Source organism: Mobula birostris, chromosome 23, assembly GCF_030028105.1.
Source record: "Mobula birostris isolate sMobBir1 chromosome 23, sMobBir1.hap1, whole genome shotgun sequence".
NCBI classification, from domain to species: Eukaryota; Metazoa; Chordata; class Chondrichthyes; order Myliobatiformes; family Myliobatidae; genus Mobula; species Mobula birostris.
The window spans coordinates 26,067,701-26,081,081 of record NC_092392.1 but is presented as its reverse complement, the minus strand read 5'-3'; the positions used below and the strand labels follow the sequence as shown (position 1 = coordinate 26,081,081).

Here is a 13,381-nt window from a genome sequence, read left to right as displayed (position 1 = left end):
AGCATATTAGAGGTCTGTTCAAGAACCTGATATCACTGGGACGAAGTTGTCCTTGAGCAAGGTTCGTTTTCCATCTTTTTGTCGACGGGAGGGTGGAGAAGAGGGAAATGACCGGGAGAGTGGGGTCCCTGATTGCGTTGGCTACTTTCCCAAGGCAGGGTGAGTTGTTGACCGTAAAAAAAACCATATATGTAAAGACCATCTGACATGGGAGCAGAATTAACCAGTTCATAGGTTAATTGGTCACATGGGTGTAAATGGGCAGCCTTGAACTCGTGGACTGCTGTGACTGTGCTGTGTCTCTGAATTTAAAAAGTGAAGTGGAATGCTCTATTCCAAAGGGCTGAGGAAGGGCGAAGCAGGACGAGAGGATGTTGATGGTTTTGTTTTAACTGTGCTTTCCTCTGTTTCAGGTAGTGCAGAATGTATGAGGCTGCTCATTGACGTAGGTGCAAACCTAGAGGCTTATGACTGCCACTTTGGAACCCCATTACATGTGGCTTGCGCTGTGCCACATATTGATTGTGCAAAGCTTTTGCTTAATGCAGGTGAGTTTCTGTCAATGTAACGTGCTCTTGTTGGCCTGCTCAGAACTTCCACTTTCTTGTGAACCTCCAGTGCCAACCTGACATCTGGTGCATTGAGTGATGCACTGGAGGAGCTGTGCACCATAATCAACAGTCACGAGACAGCAGACCTTGATGCCTTGTCTATCGGCGTGTGGCACTTTCACAAGCTACCACCAACATGTCACCGGTGCAACCAGAGGAGCCAGCACACTCAATCTCTGTTACAGCACCGTCAAGAGTGTTTCTGTAATTGTACTCTTGGAATCTAGGCAGGGACTAAGGACCAGCGTGTGGATGGTGAAGGTCTGATCAAGGGAGGCAGAGGAGCGTTTACAGGACTGCTTTGAATCAGTGGACTGCACCATACTCAGGAATTCATCTCCGGATCTGAATGAATATGCCTCAACTGTCACCAACTTCATCTGGACCTGCATAGATGAGTGTGTACCTTCGAGACACCCTAGATGAATCAGGAGATCCACGGTTTGCTGAGGGCTGGATATGTGGCATTCAAGACCAGCAATCCAGCATCCTACAAAAGGTCCAGGTACATCTTATGGAAGCCCATCATGAGAGTGGTGAAGGCAATTCCATGTGAAGTTAGAGATACAACTGGAAGGACAGCAGTTGTGGCAGGACTTTCGGGCCACTTGTTCCTATACGGTGAAGACTAATGGCATAAGTGGTCGTCATGCTTCACTCTTGGGTGAGTTCAGTGCCTTTGAGGGAGGCTCTGAATGGGACAATAAAACTACACCTGTGCAAATCCCCACAGCATTCGGCAACCCAGTGACCTCTGTTTCAGAGGCCAAAGTTAGAACATCCTGTGTCATCTGGCAGAGAACTGAAAGCCTGTGCCAGCCAAAAGATTGGAGTGTTCAAGGACATCTTCACCCTCTCACTTCTGCAGTCAGAGGTTCCCACCTACTTTGAAAGGACATCCATCATGCCAGTGCCCAGGTAGCGCAGGATGAGATGCCTCAACCACTATCACATTCATATCTACTGTGATGAAGTGCTTTGAGAGGTTGGTCATGGCTAAAGTTAACTCCTGCCTAGACAAGGACCTGGACTTGGACCTGCTGCAATTTGCCTACCATCACAACAGGTCTACAGCAGACTCAATCATACTGGCTCTCCACTTGGCTTTGGATCACCCAGATATCAGCAATACTGTTTGTTGATGACAACTCAGTCTTCAGCACTATCATCCCTCAGTACTAATAAACAAACTTCAAAACCTGGGCCTCTGTTCCTCCCTCTGCAATTAGATCCCTGACTTCCATATCAGGAGACTGCCATCAGTGCAGATCAGTAATAACATATCCTCCTCACTGACAATCACCTCAAAGATGTGTGCTTAGCCCACTGTTCTGCTCTCTCTGTGCTCATGACTGTGTGACCAGGCACAGCTCAAACACCGTATATAAACCCGCTGATGGTCACTGTGGTTGGCAGAATTTCAGAAGGCAATGAGGGCGCCTACAGGATTGAGCTGATCAAGTGGCAACAACAGCCTCACGCTCAATGTCAGCACAACCAAGGACTTCGGGGAGGGGAGGTCGGGAGAGAACACACCAGTCCTCGCTGAGAGTTCAGTGTTGGAAAAGGCAAGCGGCTTCGAGTTCCTGCGTGGCAACATCACTGAGGACCTTCCTTGGGCCCGACACATTGATGCATTCATGAAGGAGGAATTTGAGGAGGTTTGCTATGTCACCAAAGACTATAAAAAAATTTCTACAGATATAAGGTGGTGAACCTTCTGACAGGTTGCGTCACAGCCTGGTGTCGAGGCTTCAATGCACAGGGTGGCAAGAGGCTGCAGCAGGTTGCAGACTCGGCTACCTCCATCATGGGTGCAAGCACCCCATCCACCACCCACCATCGAGGACATTTGCAAAAGGCAAAGCCTAAAGAAGGTGGCATCCCTCACCGTCAGAGACATGCTGTCTTTGCATTACTACCACGCGGGAGGAGGCACAGGAACCGTCAGGATGGACCCTGAATGCTACCTCATAATTTACCTCATTATTTAATTTTGTGACTTAGTGTTTCTCTTGGTGCCACAAAACAAATTTCATGACATATGTCAGAGGGAATAAACCTGATTCTGATCCAGAGATCCATTCCCTCTCACACCTGGTATTGTGCAGTCTTTTGTTAGTGTATCCTAGAGCAGACTCTGTTCAGAAAGTGGACTTGCCATATTCTGAAGCAGCAAGCTGAATTAACCATAAACTTAGAACCTCCCATTGCTATGCAATTCCCTTCAATCTGCCACTCCATCCTCCAAAGCTCCCCGATGAACCTATTTACTTTCCTCCTTGTGCTGACCCTCCTTGCTATTCTACATTCAGTAGCCACTTTGTTTGGTTCTCCCTGTACACCAGCTCGTTAATTTAAATATTTAATCAGCCAGTCAGGTGGCAGCAATGCAAAGCATGCAGACATGGTCAAGAGGTTCCGTTGTTGTTCAGGCCAAACATCAGAATGGAGAAGAAATGTGATCCAAGTGATTTTGACTGTGGAATATTGTTGGTGCCAGGCAGGGTCGTATCAGAAACTGCTGGGATCTTCGCACAAACATTTTCTAAAGTTTACAGCGAATGGGATGAAAAGCAAACAAAAAATCCAGTGAGTAGCAGTTCTGTGTTAATAAGAGAGATCAGAGGAGAATGACCAGACTGGTTCAAGGTCATAAGACATAGGAGCAGAATTAGACTATTTTGCCCTTTGAGTCTGCCCCACCATTCCAACATGGCTGATTTATTATCCATCTCAAACCCATTCTCCTCATAACCTTTGACTCCCTGATTAACCAAGAACCTATAAACCTGAGCCTTAAGTATACCCAAAGACTTAGCCTGCACAGCATCTGTAGCAATGAATTCCACAGATTCACCACCCTCTGACGAAAGAAAATTTTTCTCAGCTCTGGTCCTAGACACTTTCACTATTATGAGATACCCTCTCCACATCCACTTTATCCAGATCTTAGGTTTTAATGAGATTCCCCTCCTCATTCCTATAAACTCTGATGTGTACAGGCCCAGAACCATCAAACACTCTTCATATGTTAACCCTTTCATTCCTGAGGTCAATCTCGTGAACCTCCTCTGGACCTTCTCCAATGCCAGCACATCTTTTCCAAGATAAAGGGCCCAAATCTGCTCCGTGTGCGATCTGAACAATGCCTTATAAAGCCTCAGCATTACATCCTTGCTTTTGTATTCTAGTTCTCCCAAAATGCCAGTGACTCAATTTGCAAGTTAACCTTCAGGGAATTCTGTTTGAGGGCTCCCAGGTCCATTTGCACCTCAGATTTCTAAATTTTCTACCTGTTTAGAAAATAGTCTATGTCTTTATTCCTTCTACCAAAGTGCATGACCATAAGATATAGGAGAAGAATTAGGCCATTTGGCCCATCAAGTCTGCTCTGCCATTTCATCATGGCTGATCCATTTTCCATCTGAGCCCCAATATCCTGCCTTCTCCCCATATCCCTTCATGCCCTGACTAAAGAAGAATCTACCAGCCTCTGACTTAAATATACATAAAGACTTGGCCTCCACAGCTGCCTGTGGCAACAAATTCCACAGATTAACTACTCGCTGGCTAAAGAAGTTCCTCCTCATCTCCATCCTAAAAGGATACCCCTCAATTCTGAGGCTGTATCCTCTGGTCTTAGACTCCACCACCATAGGAAACATCCTTTCCACATCCACTCTATCAAGGCCTTTCAACATTCGATAGGTTTTAATTAGGTCAACCCTCATTCTTGGGAACTCTAGTGAATACAGGCCTCAGGCTATCAAATGTTCCTCATATGACAAGCCTTTCAATCGTGGAATCATTTTCATGAACCACCTTTGAACCCTCTCCAATGTCAGCACATTCTTTCTTAGATAAGGGGCATAAACTGCTCACAATACTCCAAGTGAGGCCTTGCTAGTTCTTTAGAAAGCTTCAACATTACATCTTTGCTTTTATATTTCAGTCCTCTCGAAATAAATGCTAACATTGCATTTGGCTTCCTCACCACAGACTCAACCTGTAATTTTAGGGAATCCTATATGAGGACTCCCAAGTCCCTTTGCACCTCAGGTTTCTGAACTTCCTCTCCATTTAGGACACACTTCCAAACACTTCCCTACACTGTATCCATCTGCCACTTCTTTACCTATTCCCTAAGTCCTGCAGATACCCTGCCTCCTTAACACTACCTGCCTCTCCACCTATCTTTGTATCATCCGCAAACTTGACCACAAAGCCATCAATTTCGTCATCCAAATCATTGATATACAATGTGAAAAGATGCGGCCCCAGCACCGACCCCTACGGCATACCACTAGTCACCGGCAATCAACCAGAAAAGCCCCCTTTTATTCGCACTTCTCGCCTTCTGCCAGTCAGCCAATCTTCTACCCATGCCAGTAAATTTTCCCATAATACCATGGGCTTTTTTCTTGTTAAGCAGCCTCATGTGCAGTACCTTGTCAAAGGCCTTCTGAAAATCCAAATAAACAACATCCACTGACTCTCCTCTGTCTACCCTGCCTGTTATTTCCTCAAAGAGTTCCAACAGATTTGTCAGGCAAGATTTCCTCTTTAGAAAAACATGCTGACTTTGGCCTATTCTGTCATGTGCCTCCAAGTACCCAGAAACCTCATCCTTAATACTAGACTCCAACATATTTCCAACCACTGAAGTCAGGATAACTAGCCTATTTTTTGCTATCCTTTAGCCTATCCTTTCTTCTGCCTGCCTTCCTTCTTAAAGAGTAGAGTAACATTTGCAATTTTCCAGTCCTCAGGAACTATTCCAGAATCTAATGATTCATGTAAGACTATCACTAATGCCTCCACAATCTCTTCAGCTACCTCTTTCTGAACCCTGGAGTGTAGTCCAGGTAACTTATGTACCTTCAGGTTTTTCAGCTTCTCAAGCACCTTCTTAGTAATGGCAACAACACTCACTTCTGCCCCACTGACTCTCTTGCATTCTGCTAGTGTCTTCCACAGTGAAGACTGATGTAATATACTTACGATGTTCCTCTTTGTCCCCCATTACTTCCTCTTGGGCGTCATTTTCCAGTGGTCCAATATCCACTGTCACCTCTCCTTTACTCTTTATATATCTAAAACAACGTTTGTATCCTCTTTTATATTATTGTAGCTTACTTTCATATTTCATCTTTCTTTATGGCTTTTCTTGTTGCCTTTTGTGGTGCTTCCCAGTCCTCTACCTTCCCACTAATTTGTGCTATATTATATGCCCTTACTTTTGCTTTTATGGTGACTTTGACTTCCCTGGTCAATCAGGGTTGCCTCGTCCTCCCTTCAGAATACTTCTTCTTCTTTGGAATGTATCTTCCCTGCGCCATCCGAATTTCCCCGTCATTGCTGATCTGCCGTCATCCCTGCTGGTGATCCCTTCCAATCAACTTAAGCCAGCTCCTCGTTCTTGTCTCTTTACTCCACTGTAATACTGAAATATTCCATTTTATCTTCTCCTTCTCAAACTGCAGAGTGAATTCTGTCGTATTATGATCACTGCCTCCTAAGGGTTCCTTTACCTTTAGCTTTCTAATCAAATCTGGGTCATTACATAACATGTCCCAGGGCTGAAATGGCTAACACAAGAGGGCACAGTTTTAAGGTGCTTGGAAGTAGGTACAGAGGAGATGTCAGGGGTAAGTATTTTACTCAAAGAGTGGTGAGTGCGTGGAATGGGCTGTCGGCAACGGTGGTGATGGCGGATATGATAAGGTCTTTTAAGAGACTCTTGGATAGGTCCACGGAGCTTAGAAAAATAGAGGCTATGGGTAACCCTAGGTAATTTTTAAAGTAAGTACATGTTCGGCATAGCATCGTGGGTCGAAGGGCCTGTATTGTGCTGTAGGTTTTCTGTGTTTCGATGTTTCTATCCATTCAGAATTTCCATCCCCCAAGTGGGCTCAACCACAAGTTGCTGTAAAAATCCACCTCCTAGTCATTTTACAAATTCATTCTTTCAGGATCCAGCACCACGCAATCTACCTGAATATTGCCATTTCTTGCCTTTTCTATCTCCTGTTCTAATCTGTAGCCCACATCCTGGCTACTGTTTGAAGTCTGTATGTAACTCCTATCAGTGTTCTTTTATCCTTGCAGATTCCTAATTCTACCCACAAAGATTCTACATCTTTGATCCTGTATCACCTCTTTCCAAGGATTTGATTTCATTTTTTCACTAACAGAGCCACACCACCCCCTCTGCCTACCTGCCTGTTCTTTCAATACAACGTGTATCCTTGGATGGTAAGCTCCCAACTGTGATCTTCTTTTAGCCACGACTCAGAGCTGCCCACAACATCAGACCTGCCAATCTCTAACTCAGCTACGAAATCATCTACCTAATTGTGTATACTAAGTGCATTCCATTATAAAACCTTTACTCCTGTACTCATCACCCTTTTTGATTTTGGCCCCCTGCTACACTTTACTTGATCCCACTGATTACAATTTTGCCCTATCATCTGCCTGACCTTTCTCACAGCCTCACTACACACTACATCTAGTTGTATACCAATTGCTATCAAGCTGACAGAAAGGTGACAGTGACTCAAATAACCACACGTTACAACAGTGGTGTGCAGAAGAACATCCTGAATGCACAACACATCAAATCTTGAAGTGGATGAACTATGGCAGCCAAAGACCACGAATGTACACTCGGCGGTCACTTTATTAGGTGCAGGAGATACCTAATAAAGTGGCCAGTGAGTGTAATCTGATTTTGAAAAATGTGGTAGGTGTGATGCAAGTGCAGTTTTGGTCATCTGTTTTTGTTCTTGTGTATGTTATGTGATCTCCAGGGGCAAATGTGAATGGTGCTAAACTCCATGAAACTGCTCTTCATCTTGCTGCCAAGATAAAGAATGCGGAGTTGATTAAAATGCTCATCGACTATGGAGCCAATGTATATGCACAAGACAATCGAGGGCGGATACCTTTGGAGTACACTTATTCCGGATCCCCATCAGCAGAGTGCCTCAAGTATTACCAGAGTAAGAAACTTTATCAACAAGTACTCAAACAGCACAGATTAAAATAATGGTGCACTGTTAATCCCTCACATCACTGCACAAATGGGTCATACAGATCTAGAAAGCTACTTGTTCCGTCTATGTATGGCTGGTCTCAGTTTAGAGGTGGAAATAGGAAGCCTCCAAGGTGCTGCAAAGGCTCGGCTTGTTTTAGATGTAGCACCAAGATTGTTCCTGATCTGGTTAATATTAAGACTATTGTCAGGGTGAGAAAAGGGTCAGGACTGTAGGAAGTGAGATCGGTTTTCCCATTGTGTCAGTGGTGCAAAATAGTTTTTCATTCATTTATCGAAAGCGCTGAGGGTTTGGGAAGATTAAGTTGGAAGTGCAGCCGAGGGCAGCACTGAAGTTCAGTTGAAGCATGTCTTCAATACCTGTGCAAAGTTCGATGCAATGTTTTTATCTTTAGTTGTGAAGGGTCAGCATGTGTATAAGAAAGAGGCCAAGGAAAGATGCCACCATAGTGAGTTTAGGAAGGGGCGGAGGTTGGGGGAATATACTCTGCTGTACTGTTCTGCGTTCTATGTTCTGATTCCTAATGCAAAGCAAGTCAATATAGTTATTAGAAAAGTCCTGTTCAGATCAAGTTTGTCTGCTCTCTTGGGATGTTTCAAAGACTCCAAGAGTGAAAGATTCTTCCCCCCCCCCCGCCGCCCCCCAAATTTTTAATTAGTTTATAACTCATCAGAAGAGAGTTCCAATGCACAAAATGCTGGAGGAATTCAGCAGGTCAGGCAGCATCTGTGGAGAGAAATAAGTATTTCAGGCCAAGATCCTTCATCACGATTAACCTGAGGAGAAAGTTCCAGATGGTTTGAGTCATGGTTTAGGATTCATCCTTGGTCTCATGCACAAATATATATAGACACAGACACACACACACAAATGATTTTTTAATTTTTCCACTGACTCTTACCCCTTTATGCCATTTTTTATTGATGTGTTTGACTCTGCCACTCCATAAGTGATTTACAGAAATAGTGTGTTTAACCACTTACTTTGAGCAGTTGTGAAAACATTGAAAGTGGGTGGGGTGTTGGCAGGAAGGAAAAGGCAGTTTAACTGGGCTCTGTGTTTTCCAAATGCGATTCTTCCAGGATTTGTTACTGGCAACACTTGGCTGCCCACTACTACCTCCCACAGTACCACACCCAGCCCTGATTCTCATTACAAGAATAAAACGTAAATCTACAGCACATTGATTTAAAAAGAATTGTCCCTGTTCATTGCCAAATCTCCTCAAACTCCTAATGAAGTAGAGCCGCTGGTATGCCCTCTTTATGATTGCATCAGTATATTGGGCCAGGATAGATCCTCTGAGGTGTTGATGCCCAGGAACTTGAAGCTGCTCACTCTTTCCACTGCTGGCACCTGGTGTGTGTTCTCCCAACTTCCTCTTCCTGAAGTCTGCTCTCAGTTCTGTAGTCTGGCTCGTGTTAAGTGCGAATTGAATGTGAAGTCTGGGATGCTGTCCTTCGCTCTCTGTGATTGAACCCAGCAATGAATCACTCTCAGTGCAGAGAGTTCCAGGATTCTGGAATTGTGTGAACCCTGGTGGGCTCTGTTTCTACATATCAGAATCAGATTTATTATCATAAACAGAAGAGATTCTGCAGATGGTGGAAATCCAGAGCAACAGATGCAAAATGCTGGAGGAACTCAGCAAGTCAAGCAGCATCTATGGAAAGGAATAAACAGTCAACATTTTGGGCTGAGATGCTTCATCAGGACTGGAAAGGAAGCGGGAAGAAGCCAGAATGAGGAGTTTGGGAGAGGGGAAGGAGAACAAACTAGAAAGTGATAAGTGAAGCCATTGGCAGGGGGGAGGAAATTATTCCTAAAACATTGAGTGTGTGTCTTCAGGCTCCTGTACCTCCCTTATAGTAGTATGGGAAGAGGGCATGTCCTGGGTAGAGGGGCTCCTTAATGATGGATGTCACTTTTTAGAGGCATTGCGTATTGACTTCGTTCAGGCTTAATAGTTCATTGGAAGTGAAATTTGGGGCATTTATAATGCTGGAGTGAGAGTGGTAACCATAATGAATGAATCAGAGAGATTGATTGAGCGTGGTGGGATATTGTGAAAGTGCATTCTAAAATATTGAAGTATTTTTGGATTGTACAGTGTTGGATCATTGTTATTAAAGGTTATGTTTTGACTCCAGGTACACCAATGAGCTTGGCACATCACTGCAGACTGACCCTGAGGAAGAGTCTTGGTCCTCGAAGGTTGCAAGATATCCACCAGCTAAATATTGCCCCAAGACTCATCGACTACCTTTGCTACAACTGAATACAAAATATTAAGACATCTCAAAAAAAAAATGGACAAACACTATTGAGAATTAAATGTCACTTCAGTACTTGCTTTGTTTGGAAAGACATTGAATGCTTGTGGAAGTATCCAAAGTTCTGGGCAAAGAATGAGACCATTTGGTCCATCCTGTTCATGTCAGTTGTATGAAGGATCTCCCATTCAGCTGCTTACAGGATGCACTGAGCTGATTTAGAGATCTCTTATCTCCTTCCAACACCACTTCACATCTGTCTCCACGTACCAGCACCTCAAGAGTTAAAATGTTATTACTGTTTTATGTTGCTGAGAGTTTTCCAGGCAGCAGAAGAAAGTATCTTAACCTCTGGCAGGTTAATATATTTAAATCTGGCATCTATAATTTAAGAATTTTAAAAACTTGTCACCATTGAAGTCTGTGTGCCCTTTTTACTCTCTTGACAGTATGGAGTCTGTCAAATAAACTGGGGCCTGGGAATGCTCACTGCAGACAATATATAAACAGAGTTTTCTTAAGTAATTGCAAAGCAAACAAAGTCTATTTAGGGAATCTATTTATAAAGAGTCTGATGCATTCTGAGTCTGTGACTGAAGAGGTAGTAACTTGCCCTGCTTAAGTACATAGTGATCCTTCTCTGGCAAAATACAGTGAGTGGTACTCCTAGGCACTCTGAAATGAATGTAGAACTGTACAGCAGAGTTACAGGCTCTTCAAAGTCAAAGTAAATTAATTATCAAAGTACGTATATATGTCACCTTATACTACCTTGAAATTCATTTCCTTGCAGGCATTTACAGGAAATATAAAGAAATACAATTGAAATCTATGAAAATACGTACATAAAGACAAAAGAAGACAAACAGTGAAAATATAAAAAAATACGGAGAACGAGTTGTAAAAGAGTCTTTGAAATTGAATCTGTAGGTCGTAGAATCAGTTTGGAGTTGTGAGTGAAGTTGACCACGCTGATGTTGTAGGGTAAAAACTGTTCCTGAATCTGGTGGTGTGGGACCTAAGGATTCTGTACCTCCTGCCTGATGGTAGTAGTGAGAAGAGAGCATGGCCTGGATGACAGTGGTCTTTGACGATGGATGCTGCTTTTCTTGTGGCAGCGCTCTCTGTAAATGTACTCAGTGGTGGGGAGGGATGTATTGGATTGGGTTGTAGCCGCCCACCTTATCTGTGTTAACCATGTACCCCATCTGCCTGCATGTGATCTCTGTCCCTCAGTTCTCCTGTCTGTTCATGTGTCTGAAAGTCTCTTAAGCATTGCCATCGTATCTGCTTCCACCACCTCCCTTGCCAGTATGTTCCAGGCACCTACCACTCCCGTAAAAAGGTTTGCCTCGTATATCTCCTTTAACCTTTCCCCCCCTTCCTTTAAGACTGTGTATGCCCTGTAGTATTTGACATTTCCACCCCGCGAGAAAGATTCTATCTACTCTGCCTATCCCTCTCACAATTTTATAAACAAATATCAGGTTGCCCCTGAGTTTCCAGTGCTCCAGAGAAAACAATTCATGTTTTCCCAACCTTTCTAATCGAGGCAACACCCTGATAAACCTCCTCTGCACCCTCTTCAAAGTCTCCACATTCTTCCTGTAATGCAATCATCAGAACTGCTCCAAATGCAGCCAAGGCAAAGTTATACAACTACAACATGACCCAGCTTGTATACTCAACTCCCTGACCACTGAAAGCAAGCTTGGCGTATGACTTCTCTACCAGCCTATCAAGGATCTCTGTGGAACACCACTGCTCACAAAGCTCCTGGGTGTTGACATCTCAGAAGACCTATTCTGAACCCAGCATATTGATGCAATTATGAAGGCACACCAGCAGCTATATTTCATTAGGAGTTTGAAGAGATTTGGTATGTCACCAAAGACCCTAGCAAGTTTTTGCAGATGTTCCGTGGAGAGCACTTGAACTGGTTGCATCACCATCTGGCACGGAGGGGCCACTGCACAGGATTGAAAAAATCTGCAGAAGGATTTAAACTCAACCAGGTCCATCATGGACACTAACTTCCCCACCATTGAGAACATCATCAAAGGGCAATGCCACATAAAGGCAGCATCCGTCATTAAGGACCCCTACCATCCAGGATGTGTCCTTTTCTCACTGCTACCATTAGAGAAGAGGTACCGAAGCCTGAAGACACAGCTCAATGTTTTAAGAACAGCTTCTACCCCTTCGTCATGATATTTATGAATGCACAATGAACCCATGAACACTACCTCACTATTTTTGGTCTCTTTGTATTATTTAGTAATTTATGTTTAAGTTGTATTTATTTATTACAGTTAATAGTATATTCTATGTATTGCACTGTACCGCTACCACAGAACAAATTTTGCAACATATATCAATGAAAATAAACCTGATACTGGTTCTAATTCAATCAGAATAACAACCCTCCATCACTTCCTTCTGTCTTCTATGGCCAAACTAATTTTGAATCCAGTCTACCAAGTCACACATTTGCCCTTTGAAAGTAAGGACAGTGTGTGACAAGAAGGGAAACATTTGAACAATGGTGATCTCACACCAGCTGAGGTGTTAAAATCTGAGAGGCTGGGAAATTTGATTAGAGCTGCTATGGTATTCCTTGTATAATTCCAAGCAGCTCCTTTTTGGGGAACTCTCTGCTGGAAGATGCTCACTTGAGGGCAGAAGAAACGTTACAAAGACACACTAAAGGCCTCCCTAAAGTCACTTGACATAGACACGACCTCTTGGGAAATGCTGGCACAAAACTGCCCTACCTGGCGCGGCCTCATCCACAAGGGCTGTCAAGCTTACGAAGCAAGGCACATTGCTGAAGCACAATGTAAGCGCGAGCTGCACAAGTCCAGAGCCACCAGCGCGACAACTGCAGTGCCTACACATGTCTGCCCAACGTGTACCAGGATATTCCGTGCCCGAATTGGCCTGACCAGTCATCTTTGGACACACCGCATCCAGTCTCAAAGTGACTAATGGTGTCGAGGTCTTCATCGGCGACGATGGACGAACCACAATAATTCCCAAACCGGACCCTTTTTGTCCATAAGACGTAGCAGCAGAATTAGGCCATTTGGCCCATCAAGACTGATTTAATTTCCCTCTCAACTCCTCCTGCTATCTCTGAACAACCTTTCACACCCTTACTAATTAATTACCTATCAACCTCCACTTTAAATATTTTCACTGACTTGGCCTCCTCAGACTGGCAATACCTTCCACAGATTCCCCACACTCTGGTTAAAGAAATTCCTCCTCTGTTCTAAAGGGACATCCTTCTACTCTGAGGCTGTGCCCTTTGGTCTGAGACTCTCCCACTATTGGAAATGTCCTCTACATGTCCACCCTGATTAGGCCTTTCAATATTCAGTATGTAAGTTCCTTGCAAACAACCCTGGGTGCATCCTTCAGCAATGAAATGATA

At 43.9% G+C, this 13,381-nt stretch overlaps 1 protein-coding gene across 1 annotated transcript in view; it reads left to right on the top strand.

The window, feature by feature from the left end:
* LOC140186947 (ankyrin repeat and SOCS box protein 13-like) overlaps positions 1-12,316 on the top strand; it is a 42,277-nt gene extending 29,961 nt beyond the window's left edge. The window contains exons 4-6 of the mRNA XM_072241761.1: positions 414-548; positions 7,427-7,618; positions 9,823-12,316. Coding sequence (XP_072097862.1) covers positions 414-548; positions 7,427-7,618; positions 9,823-9,950 — 455 coding nt within the window. The 3' untranslated portion in view covers positions 9,951-12,316. The remainder of the gene's footprint in view (positions 1-413; positions 549-7,426; positions 7,619-9,822) is intronic.
* The last annotated feature ends 1,065 nt before the right edge of the window (positions 12,317-13,381 follow it).